Source organism: Moschus berezovskii, chromosome 22, assembly GCF_049115385.1.
Source record: "Moschus berezovskii isolate FMDL1 chromosome 22, NW_MosBer_1.0, whole genome shotgun sequence".
Lineage (NCBI taxonomy): Eukaryota > Metazoa > Chordata > Mammalia > Artiodactyla > Moschidae > Moschus > Moschus berezovskii.
Genome location: NC_142481.1, coordinates 19,580,226 through 19,592,530, shown reverse-complemented (window position 1 = coordinate 19,592,530; position 12,305 = coordinate 19,580,226). Strand labels below are relative to the sequence as shown.

General features: G+C 55.3%; 1 protein-coding gene and 1 long non-coding RNA gene across 8 annotated transcripts; both read right to left on the bottom strand.

Annotated features, from left to right (window-relative positions):
* Window positions 1–399: 399 nt before the first annotated feature.
* Window positions 400–2,970, bottom strand: CEBPA (CCAAT enhancer binding protein alpha). Its single transcript, XM_055412307.2, has one exon. It carries the CDS (start codon window positions 2,791–2,793, stop codon window positions 1,738–1,740), a length of 1,056 nt encoding a protein of 351 aa, XP_055268282.1. The 5' UTR covers window positions 2,794–2,970; the 3' UTR covers window positions 400–1,737.
* Window positions 2,971–4,963: 1,993 nt separating this feature from the next.
* On the bottom strand, window positions 4,964–11,598 carry LOC129546898 (uncharacterized). Of its 7 annotated transcripts, none has more exons than XR_008683964.2 (4): window positions 11,212–11,597; window positions 7,917–8,243; window positions 6,728–7,057; window positions 4,964–5,867 (listed from the first exon to the last, which is right to left on the bottom strand). It is a non-coding gene; the product is annotated as an uncharacterized LOC129546898 (long non-coding RNA). The 7 variants fall into 7 exon arrangements; XR_008683961.2 differs by having other exon boundaries at window positions 6,738–7,057; XR_008683965.2 differs by having other exon boundaries at window positions 6,920–7,057.
* Window positions 11,599–12,305: the final 707 nt, after the last annotated feature.

Here is a 12,305-nt window from a genome sequence, read left to right as displayed (position 1 = left end):
CTGGAGCCTGGAGCTCCTGGGCCAGGCCTGCCCGCGTTCCAGAGGGGCTGTGACAACTTCAGGCGGAGGGCCTCCTCTCTAAGTCCCTCTTCTCCTCCCAGGGGCTGAGAGGCCACACCAAGGCCCCGTGATACCTCCGCACATCCCTCTTCCCACTATACACCTGGAACCTCTCCAGGCTTTGGTCTTCTCAGCTTGGAGCCTTGTCTACCTTCTGCCATTTATTTGCCTTGGTTGGGAGAAGTCACCCCCTTAATGTAAAGAGGGGCTCAGGATGGGTGGAGAGCTAATGAAAGTCAGGCTCTCGGCCAGAGACTATGCTGTGATTATTCACAAATGTGACCTGGCCCACAGAAAACCTTGGAAGTAGATTTTCTAGTTTTAAAAAGACACCAAAACTGACTTTGATATGTTTATATTATAGATATAATACATAAAACATCTAGCATGAAACTCTATGTCCTCCCCAAAGAAGAGAACCAAAGCCGCCCTCCCCGCTCCCGGGCCAAGTGATCGAATTGGTGAGTGAATGCTGGCTGAGGCCGCCTCCCTTCCAGACCCGTAGGCCAGGGCCTCTGGGGAGACCGAGGGGACCGAGGCCCACAGCCACCCCCAGGGAGAGCTGAGGGGAAAGGGGAAGCCCACCTCGCCTCTTTGGTTCCCCTGGGAGCAAAAACAATCCCCAAACCAAAAGGAAAGACGGCCGCAGACCCTCCCTGCAGCTGCTGACGAAGAGCCTCATTCTGGCAAGTTTATGAGCAAAACCAAAACAAAACAAAAACCAAATAAAATGGTGGTTTAGCATAGACGTGCACATTCACATTGCACAAGGCACCGCAGGGACACAGAGAGGCCAGATACAAGTGTTGATGTCGGCTGATAAAGCAAAATATTTGGAAAGCTTCTCATAACTTCGGTCCCTCTGGGATGGACTGATTGTGCTTCTTGTGTATATGGCAATGCTGGCGACATACAGTACAGACAAGGCTGATGGCCCCTGTGTCCATTCACCACTCCCTACTGACCCCCAGACCAGAGCTCTAGGTTCCCCTCTTCCACCAGGCCACCACTCCCATGAACATATGTCCTCCTAGCTAACTCTCGACCTAGCTTTCTGACCTGACTGGGGGTTGCAGGCTCCCACTGGTCACCTGGTGATATCCATCTCAGTGAGTTCTACCCAGGAGAACCCAGCCTTTTGCAGGCTGGGAGTTCAGAGGCAAGGAACTAGGGACCCTCCACCTTCACGTAGAACAAGGCGAACAACCTTAGATTCAAAGCCCCAAGTCCCTGTGTTTCCTCCCCTCCAAGGACAGGCGCTCAGGAGCCGCCGCCAGGGCTGGCTTATCGGGATCTCTGCTCCCTGAACCTTCCTCCTGCCGGGGGCCTGCACCCCTCTTCTCATGGGGGCAGGAACCCTCCAAATAAATTGACAAGGCACATATTTGCTCCCCCTACTCGGTAGGAATCGGAGCGGTGAGTTTGCGTTTCCAAGGCACAGGGTTATTCCTTTAATACTAGAGTTGCCGGGCTCCCGGCTCAGCCCCATGGCGCTTCTCCTCTCTGCCAGACCCCTCATCTTAGACGCACCGTGTCCGGCGCAGAGGAAGGCAAGGGGCACGCGCAGCAGGCCAGGCTCTCAGACGCGGTTCGGGCAGTCTTGAGATCCGGAGACCCGAAGCCACTCCCTGGGTCCCAGCCGGCGGCCGGCCCAGGGCGGTCCCGCCGCCGCGCGCCTCACGCACAGTTGCCCATGGCCTTGACCAGGGAGCTCTCGGGCAGCTGACGGAAGATGCCCCGCAGCGTGTCCAGTTCGCGGCTCAGTTGTTCCACCCGCTTGCGCAGGCGGTCATTGTCACTGGTCAGCTCCAGCACCTTCTGCTGCGTCTCCACGTTGCGCTGCTTGGCCTTGTCCCGGCTCTTGCGCACCGCGATGTTGTTGCGCTCCCGCCGCACCCGGTACTCGTTGCTGTTCTTGTCCACGGACTTCTTGGCTTTGCCGCCGCCGCCCGCACGGAGGTCGGGGTGCGCGGCGGCCAGCCCTTTGAGCGCGCCGCCAGGGCCTGGCAGGCCAGCGGCGCCAAGCGCGGGCGCCGGGTGCGGGCTGGGCACGGGCGTGGGCGGCGGCGTGGGGTGGCCGGGCTGCAGGTGCATGGTGGTCTGGCCGCAGTGTGCGATCTGGAACTGCAGGTGCGGGGCGGCCAGGTGAGCGGGCGGCGGGTGCGAGTGCGGTGGCGGCGGCGGCGGCGGCGGCTGGTAGGGAAAGAGGCCGGCCAGCGCCAGCTGCTTCGCCTCGTCCTCCTCGCGCGGCTCCTGCTTGATCACCAGCGGCCGCAGCGCCGGCGCCCCGACCCGCTCGTACAGAGGCTCCAGCCTGCTGTCCAGGTAGCCGGCCGCCGCGCAGCCGTAGCCGGGAGGGGGACCGTGCGTCCCCCCGGGCATGACGGCGCCGCCGGGGCCCACGGGGGCGCCCGGGTAGTCAAAGTCGCTGCCGCCTCCTGCGGGGGCCGCGGCCGCCTTGGCCTTCTCCTGCTGCCGGCTGTGTTGGAACAGGTCGGCCAGGAACTCGTCGTTGAAGGCGGCCGGGTCGATGTAGGCGCTGATGTCGATGGACGTCTCGTGTTCGCAGATGCCGCCCAGAGGCTCCGGGGCGGCAGGTGGGGCGGGGGGCTGCGAGGGGCCCGCGCCCCGGGGAAAGCCGAAAGCTGCGCTGCTGGGCGCGTGTGGGGGGCTCTGGAGGTGGCTGCTCATCGGGGGCCGCGGCTCCGCCTCGTAGAAGTCGGCCGACTCCATGGGGGAGCTAAAGTCCTCCCGGCATGGCGAGCCTCGGCGGCCTCCAGCCTGCGCGGGGCGCCGCTGCTGCCGCCGCCCACCCAGAGCCCCTGCTCGCTCGCGCCCGCTCAGCTCCCGGTCGCGAATGGCCAGGCCCGCGCGGGCCCCGCATTTATACCGGGGCGGTTTGTCGCCCTCTAGTGTCCAAACGGTGACAACGGCGCAACGCCTCCTGGGTCTTAGCGCCTGCAGTCTGCAGAGGGCGGCGAGTGGGGCTGGAGCTCAGCGCTGGCGGGGAGGGGCCGCGGGGCAACGCCTACCACCTCCTGAGTCGCCAGCCGAACCGAGACCCGCGCGCGGTGCCCCACCCTCGGGAGAGTTGTCGCCCCCGCGCACGAGTGGTCGACGGCAGGACCCCTCCTCTAGCCTCTCCAGGGCACCCACCTCCAGCCAAAGACCCGGGAGCCCGGGAACACCCGACGCCGCACGGGGGGTTAGGATTGGTTGGGGTGGGCGGAGAGGCAGGTCTTGGTCCCTGAGCTTCCCTGGCGCGGACTCACTTTAAAAGCTGGAACCGGTTCCGTCCGGGTTCGGGTACTCTGCAAGGAGGCTGCGTAAAGAAGGGATCAGGGGTGGGGGGCAGGGAAGTTTCGGACGTGCGGCCCAGTGCACGCGGCCGCTTGGAGATGCCAAGGAGAACCGGGATTTTGCGTCTCTCTCTGATACCCAGGAGCTCGCACAGATTCCGCGCAAAAGTACCTCTCCGCTCCGCTCGCCCCGCGCAAGTACTCCCGGGTCACACGGGCCCTCAGTGCCGGGCGCTAGGACCCCGCGGAGAGCGGAGGAAAGGGGAGGCGGCCGCAGTCCCGGAGTCTAGAGGACTCGGCTCTTCCACCCGCCCGGGCTGGGAAACCTTCTTGTTAATTACTTCTCCTTGCCGGAGCTCGCGGTGTTGCTAGGTGCATGGAGTTGGCGCTGCTACCCGGCTCGGGGCCGCCAGTTTTCTTCCCAGCGGGACGGGCCCAGCTGGATTCCGGGGCTGGGGTACCCGGGCGAGGGGAGACGCATAGGGGGAGGAGGTGAATTTGACTCAGAGACCGGGATCCTGAAGCGGGGCCGGCGATCATCGGCGCTGGAAACCACAACCTTCTCCCCTACTCCCCATTCAGGTGCTCTCCAAGGCGGGAGCGGGGGCTGTAGAGAGAGCCGGGGCCTCCGAATCTCTGCGGCTCAGGGTCCGAGCACCTAATGAGAACCAGCCCTGCAGGCTGGTTCGCAGGGCGCTGGGTCCCTGGAATCCTGAGGAACAAGGTGGCTGGGCCCCCGTGACCCCTGGGAGCCGCGCCGCCTCCGCACTGGCTGCTGCGGGGGGAAGGGGTTCACGGCAGCGCGTTTCCCCAGCCACGTGGCGCCTCGCGCGTTCTGCTTCGGGATCGCGGGGACAGCCTACTCCCTAGTGGCTTCGTGGGCCCGCAAATTGCTCCCGCCTCTAGTCCCCATTGCCCCTTATCGACTAAGTGCCCCGAAGATCAACGCCGTCTGGGCGTTATTTGGAAGTTTGCCTGCTTGAGAATCCTCGGGGCTGAGCCGGTGACCACCCCTCCCGGACAGCGGGCTTCCAAAGGCTGGCAAGACGCCACCACTCGTCCAGGAGCCCTCAAGGAGGCGCAGAGTAAAAGCAAGGCCGGGGTAGGCAAAACTTCCACTGTGGTCACAGCAAAGAAGCAGCTTCGTCTGGGGAACGCAGACTGTGCTTTAATCAAGTTCCTATTCAACATATTACCCATGATTAATGACCCAACTGCTTCATGTTTTGTTCCAGAGCTCATACATAAGATATTTTCAGCTTGATACTTTTGGCCTGGGAGTAAAAGTGGATGTATTCAATAAATGCCTATATGAGGAGCTGCTCTCTGCCCCAGGGTGCAGGACCATTTATACACCGTGCACCTCTGGAGACCTGGAGGGAAAACATGGAATGGGATTTTCATTTTTGCTGCGATGCTAAAAAGAAGTCTGCCCCGGTGCAGGAACAAAGAGAGGGCTACTAACAATGACCTGTTCTAGCTTGTACATCTGCTGCCCTGTGCACACAGCAGGCAAGTCTCCTCCTCAGTTCAGTTCAGTTCAGTCGCTCAGTCGTGTCCGACTCTTTGCGACCCCATGAACCGCAGCACGCCAAGCCTCCCTGTCCATCACCAATTCCCGGAGTTCACTCAAACTCACATCCATTGAGTCGGTGATGCCATCCAGCCATCTCATTCTCTGTCGTCCCCTTCTCCTCCTGCCCACAATCCCTCCCAGCATCAGGGTCTTTTCCAGTGAGTCAACTCTTCGCATGAGGTGGCCAAAGTATTGGAATTTCAGCTTCAACATCAGTCCTTCCAATGAACAACCAGGACTGATCTCCTTTAGGATGGACTGGTTGGATCTCCTTGCAGTCCAAGGGACTCTCAAGAGTCTTCTCCAACACCACAGTTCAAAAGCATCAATTCTTCGGCACTCAGCTTTCTTCACAGTCCAACTCTCACATCCATACATGACCACTGGAAAAACCATAGCCTTGACTAGATGGACCTTTGTTGGCAAAGCAATGTCTCTGCTTTTTAATATACTATCAAGGTTGGTCATAACTTTCCTTCCAAGGAGTAAGTGTCTTTTAATTTCATGGCTGCAATCAGAATCTGCAGTGATTTTGGAGAACCCAAAATAAAGTCTGACACTATTTCTACTTTTCCCCCATTTCCCATGAAGTGATGGGACCAGATGCCATGATCTTAGTTTTCTGAATGTTGAGCTTTAAGCCAACTTTTTCACTCTCCTCTTTCACTTTCATCAAGAGACTTTTTAGTTCCTCTGCACTTTCTGCCATAAGGGTGGTGTCATCTGCATATCGAGGTTATTGACATTTCTTCTGGCAATCTTGATTCCAGCTTGTGCTTCTTCCAGCCCAGCGTTTCTCATGATGTACTCTGCATATAAGTTAAATAAGCAGGGTGACAATATACGGCCTTGACGTACTCCTTTTCCTATTTGGAACCAGTCTGTTGTTCCATGTCCAGTTCAGATCCAGGAAAATTGCAGAGACTCCTGGGCTGGGGGAGCATTGGAATAAGACCTTGTTAGTAAGACCTCACTGTGGGAGTGAGAGATACCAGGCGGGACTCAGAGCCAGGGTTGTAGGTCTTCTCATAGCAGAAGCAGAAAGCTCCCCACAAGGCCAGCTCTGTGTAAGGTGTTTAGTGCCCAGAGGTGAGGGAGAAGCAGCTCCTGCCCTCTCAGAGCTCTGGTCACAGCTGGGGAGACAAACAAGTTGTCATAAAAAAGTCTGCTAAAAGACAGGGACCTCCTCACAGAGGAGGCAATGCTGAAGGAGCAGGAAATGGGACTGGGTAGAGGCAGCGAGCCCGTGACTTTGTCAGATGTATGTTGGGAGACAAGAATTCAGAGGAAGGATGAGTGTGTTGTGGTAAAGGATATCCTGCACTGGCAGATATGGCTTTGAAGGAGGAGAAGGAAATGGCAACCCACTCCAGTGTTCTTGCCTGGAGAATCCCAGGGACGGGGGAGACTGGTGGGCTGCCGTCTCTGGGGTCGTACAGAGTCGGACAAGACTGAAGCGACTTAGCAGCAGCAGCAGCAACCAACTGAGGAGGTGCTACAGGCTAAACTGTGAAAGTGTTAGTCGTTCAGTTGTGTCCGACTCTTTCTGACCCAGGGACATAGCCCACCAGGCTCCTCTGTCTGTGAAATTCTCCAGGCAAGAGTACTGGAGTGGGTTGCCATTGTATTTGCCTCAAATTCATATGCTGAAGCCACAGCCCCCAGTGTAATTATATTTGGGGATGGATTTCTCAGGAGGTAGTTACAGTTCAGTAAGGTCATAAATGTGGGGTCTTAGTCTGATAGGATTAGTGGTTTATTAAAAAAAAAAGGAAAAGAGGAAGCATCTCACCGCCACTTACCACCGCCCATGTGAGGACCCAGGGAGAAGGTGGCATCAGTAAGCCAGGAGGAGAGCCCTCACCAGAGCCTGACTATGCTGGCACCCTGATCAAAGACTTCCAGTCTCCAGATCTGGGAGAAAACTCATTTCTGCGGTTTAAGTCCTCAGTCTGTGGTTTTTGTTTTGGCGGCTCAAGCTGACCTGGATAGGAGAGGGCTTCCTGCAGGAGTGGACCTTTGAGCTCCAACTTGAAGGATGAGCAGGAATTTTCTAGAAGAGAGGTGCAATTTGCAGGACGGCATGTTCAAAGGTGGAGCGGCTGCGAGTGCATGTCATATTCTGGTGACAAAGGACAAGACGTTAGATGGACTGGAGTGCAGGTATTGCTGGGGAGGGGCCTAGATAAGGCTGGATCCACAGACGGGGCTGGGTTCATGGCCAGGGAGACTGCCGGGAAGGAGAGAGCCTCTCTTACAGGCATTTTCTGTCCATTTTTTCGCAGAGGAGGGCTGTGATCCAATCTGGTTTCCTGAAAAATCACTCCACCAGGGGCTGGAGAGGGGAGTAGTGAAGTAGGCCTGAGGCCCCTGCAGGGGGGAGAGAGGGCAGGGACTATCCTTTGATATGAATACGATTTGAATGAGATGTCAGAACTTGGAGTCTGGGTGGGGGCTGAATGGCTGGCTTCTGGCTGGGGTCACCATCCCCCAAGATATGTAATGCAGGGAAAATAGACGGTCCCCCCTGGCCTCGGGGGTTGTGAGGTCTCACCACCCACAGGACAACCCCTGCCTGATTTGCCATTCTGGAGGAGGGGACCATGACCCAGGAACAGCCACCTCCATTGTCCAATTTTTCCTTTGAGAGCCAAGAGAACACCTGGGGGTGAAGAGGAAGGAGTTTAGAGAGCAGGTAGTGGCTTTGTGGGGGCTTCTCAGGTGGTGCTAGGGGTAAAGAACCTGCCTGCGAATGCAGAAAAATGGAGGAGGGCATGGTCACTCACTCCAGTATTCATGCCTGTAGAATCCCCATGGACAGTGGAGCCTGGCAGGCTACAGTTCATAGGGTCACAAAGAGTCGGACATGACTGAAGCAACTGAGCCTGCACGCACGCACAGTGGATTGTGGGTGGGCAGCCCAGAGGTGAGGCGGAGTTGAGGGGCCGTCTAACCTGTGAAACAAAAAGTGGCTGCAGTACCTGGGGGAGAGCCCAGGGTCACTGGAGCCTCTTTCCATGAGAGGCGCCCACAGATGGAAGGGGGCATGGCCCGATGGGACACGTGGGCAGCGACGTTTGGTTGGAGTCACTTGGGAGGGAGATAGTGCTGTGGCTCACAGTTGAGATGGGGCCAGTAGTAATAGAGGCTCATAAATCTGACCACCTTTACAGTCCTTCTGCTTCATCTTAATTGATGGCACTTGGCCGTCCTCGAGGAGTGAGCGGAGTCAGCGAGGGGACGTGGGGCAGGGACCCCGCGTTGAGGGCATCAGCTCCCAGGACCTGACTTCTGCCACCACAGGGGCCCTAGGAGAGAAGAAGCATGCGCTGGCTCTGGTTCTACTTTTTACAAATTAGCAATAGAAGTGAAAATGCAGCTCGTAGGTGTGAATTATGCTCCAGACAGCTCAGGGGAAGAGGCTGTCGAGCTGGGGGCAGGCAGGCTGGTTGGGGAGACGGTGGGTGAGAGCCAACCCCTCCCTTGAATCGTGGTTCTGAGTTTTGGGTGCTCCACGAGTTTCAGAGTCACTCATAACACTGATCATTTTGAAAAGACAGAGTGAACAAGTTCTTACTTTACTTTGATTCAACCTTCCTAATGCAATGCCTACAAGAGAATTAGTACCTATGTTTGAAAATCAATTGAATTCTGAAGAACAAAGCCAGAATGAATCCTCCTGATTTAGTTTCTCACTCTGTGCTGTGCTTAGGCGATCAGTCGTGTCTAACTCTCGGCCACCCCATGGACTGCAGCCCATCAGGCTCCTCTGTCCATGGGGATTCTCCAGGCAGGAATACTGGAGTGGGTTGCCATGCCCTCCTTCAGGGGATCTTCCCAACCCAGGGATCGAACCCAGGTCTCCCGTACTGTGGGTGGATTCTTTACCAGCTGAGCCACCAACTTTATCTATGGCTAAACAGATGTAGGATTGATCACTCCAAAGCAGTACTAGTTAAGATAATTAGTAAGCTCTAATTAAGATAGAAGACAAGAACTGTAATTTTCCATCATGGTTTGCCCTCTGGCTAATTTAGTATATCCAATATGGCAATTCAATAAAATACTCTCAAAGACCTTCCTAAAATGTAGACAAACAAAACAAAATACCAGTTACTTTTTAATACAAGTGCATATGGTAAAACATACGAACTCAATGGACAGTCAACCTAAAGTCTAGTGTTTCTTATGAACAGACCCTGGGCACCTAGAGAAGACATTCATTTTTTTTTAAGGCTCTGTTTTTTTCTTTTCTTTTTATTTATTTATTTTTAATTTTGGCTGTGCTGGGTATTTGTTGAAGCATGTGAGCTCTTTAGTTGCAGTATGAGGGCATAGTTGCCTCACGGCATGTGGGATCTTAGTTCCCAGACCAGGGATTGAACCCATGTCTCCTGCATTGGATCCCTGATAGCTCAGTTGGTAAAGAATCCACCTGCAATGCAGGAGACCCAAGTTTGATTTTGGGTCAGGAAGATCCTCTGTAGAAGGGATAGGCTACCCACTCCAGTATTCTGGGGCTTCCCTGGTGGTTCAGCTGGTAAAGAATCTGCCTGCAATGTGGGAGACCTGGGTTCGATCCCTGGGTCAGGAACATCCCCTGGAGAAGGGATGGGCTACCCACTCCAGTATTCTGGCCTAAAGAATTCCATGGACTGTATAGTCCACGGTGTCTCCAAGAGTCGGACATGACTGAGCAACTTTCACTTTCCCCTGCATTGGAAGGTGTATTCTTAACCACTGGGCCATCAGGGAATTTCCGGAGAAGACATTCTTATTACCCTTAGACTAGGTGTCCTGTCTCATCAAGAGGTCAGGTGGTGTGGAGGATTCCTCAGACCTGTTACAACCCCTCCTTCACCATTTATTAATACGAGGGTGACCTCGGGAAAGTTATTGAATTTCTCTTAGCCTTTTCAGTAAACTGAGGGCAATAATTCACTAGAGCGCATTCTCAACTTGTTCTAGGACAAAGCACTGAGAAGTCACACAGAATATGACAAGGCATAATCAATTCTGTCACCATGAGCTAGAAATGATCTAACTGTTGGGAAAGATGGCTACACTGACCACACAAAACCAAAACCATGAGTTGCTTAGGTCCATAGAAGACCCGCACTGTCAGGTTCAGCTGTTCCTGGTTTTCTCTGAGTTTCTATCCCCTCTAATGTGTATGTATGTTTTTTGTCATGTTTCCTGTTTAGGTGATTGCAACTGCTAGCAGATAGGCAAAGATTTATGAAAAAGAAAATTGAGTCAAAATTAAAAATTCAGAAAGTTCTCCATTATCTTAATTTTGTTTAGTAAACCGGGAAAAATCCTTTATTTCAGTACAAAACTCCTTTGGTAGGTAATGGGTCCCAGAACTGCTCAGCCAGAATTTGGGGAACACTCCAGAAAGCAAGCTGTTGGATGTGGGTGGGAGCCCACCCCACATTTTTGTGGGATCAGGGACAAGATTACAAATGGCAGCCCCCACACCATCTGTTTCAACATTAGACATTATCAATCAAATGAAGAAACTGTTAAATAAAATACATTCTACCTGCCTGCCTTGACAAATAAATCTTCACAGGGTCCTAGAAGGCTAGATTTTGATTTAGAACTGGGACTCTGGAACATGGTTGTATCAGGACATCCCCTTCTTTTCCTACACCTTGTGCCATCCCCCACCAGAGGGGTCCTTAGTCAGGTGGTTGTCAATGCCCAGTGCAGGGCTCCAACGTTACCCATCCCCCTTGAAAACTGCTCCCCTCTCATCACCCCTTAATCTTGGTGTGTGCACCCTCCAAGTGCCTGTTAAAGTGGTCCATGAGGACCCAGGCAGCTAGTTCTGGGCTGTTTGGGCAGGAAATTCCTTGGCCTGTAGGGTCCTCACCCAGAGGGAAGGGAGCAGCCAGAGGAGGGTGTGAATGGGGACTTCTAACATGGTGGGGGTTCCTGCTTGGGGGTCCAGCTTGGGGAGTCTGAGCTGAAGGACGCTATGCGGGATCCACAAGACAGGGTCTCAGCACTCTGGTGGGGCCAGCACCCTTCAGTGCAAACAGGAGGGCGGTGATCCCACTTGCTTCCGGCCCTGCTTCTGTGCAAGGACACGTCAGTCAGCAGCAATGCCAAGCCCGTAACCCAGTTTATGCTTTCCCTCCAGCTTACCCCGCAGATATCCTGGCCCCACACTCTCTCATCTGGACCATGCAGCAGTGTCTGAGTGTCTCCCCGCTGCCCCCCTTGCCCACTCACTGTCCCCAGGGAACAGCCTTGGATCATGACACTCACCTGCTTCGCCCTCCTGGGACTGCCCATCGCCTGTGGCAGAGGACAGGCAGCGTCTCGGCCTGACCACAAGGTCTCGCACAGTTTGGCCCTCACCTCTCCTCTCTTTACACCTCAGACTCTCCTTGGCTGCCCACTGGGCTCCCAGCCTTGGGCGCTACACTGCCAGCTCCCTGGGGTTTCTTCCCAGATGTTGGCATGACTCCTTCCTTCCTGTCATTGGAGCCTCACCTTCTCCGAGAGGCTCCACTCGGGGACGTGTTATTCACGAGCCACCTTTCCCATTGCTGCCTTGGCCACTGTGCATTTTCTTTTCCTCATAGCGCTCTCTGGAAAACGATCTTGTTTACTCATTTGACTTGTTCCCTGTCTGGCTTCCCCCACTCGGAATGCCAGCTCCACAAAGACAGGACCTCGTCTGTCCTGTTCTGCCTATTTCCAGAGCTACAACAGGCCTTGGCATATGGTAGGGCCTCAAATATTTGTTGAATGAACACAGAATGGATTCTATTCAAGAAAACTGCTACCCGGCCACCCTCCCAGAACTCAAGTTTCTTCCCAAGTAGGAGAGCAGCTCAAGGGTGGCCCCGAAGGATGCTGGGGAAGACCCAACCCCCTGGGTCAGGGCTGTCCCAGGCAGACCATCCGGAGCCTCCTGAAGCTGTGCCAGGCAAGACTGCCAGGGCCTGGAGAGTCTGGGCTGACTCGGAAGAAGGCCCCCCCCCCCCCCGCCCAGGCACATGCAGCCCCCGGGGGCTTGGCTGAGCAGAAAGTGCCTTTGTTGGGAAGAAAAAGGGCCCCTTTCTCTGGAGAGAAGCAGCCGGGCCAGGACATAAGGCTTGTTGAGTGGAGGCCTCCTGCATTGGGTGTGTTTGTATAAAGCAGACTTCTCCGCCCTGCATGACAACCCTGGAGCAGCCCCTCCACCTTCACTTCAGAGCACCCCCTACCTGTGGGCACCCCTTCCAGCTGGGGCCCTGGGAGAGCAGGACTCGGTCCTTAGAGGTGATGCACAGCAGATCCACTTGGGGGGACAGGCCAGCCTCCTGCAGGCGGAGCTGCTCTGCCTCCGTGCAGAGGAGACAACCCCACTTCTG

Excerpts from the sequence above, each read along its gene's own strand:
- CEBPA (XM_055412307.2), bottom strand. The coding sequence starts at position 2,793 with ATGGAGTCGGCCGACTTCTACGAGGCGGAGCCGCGGCCCCCGATGAGC.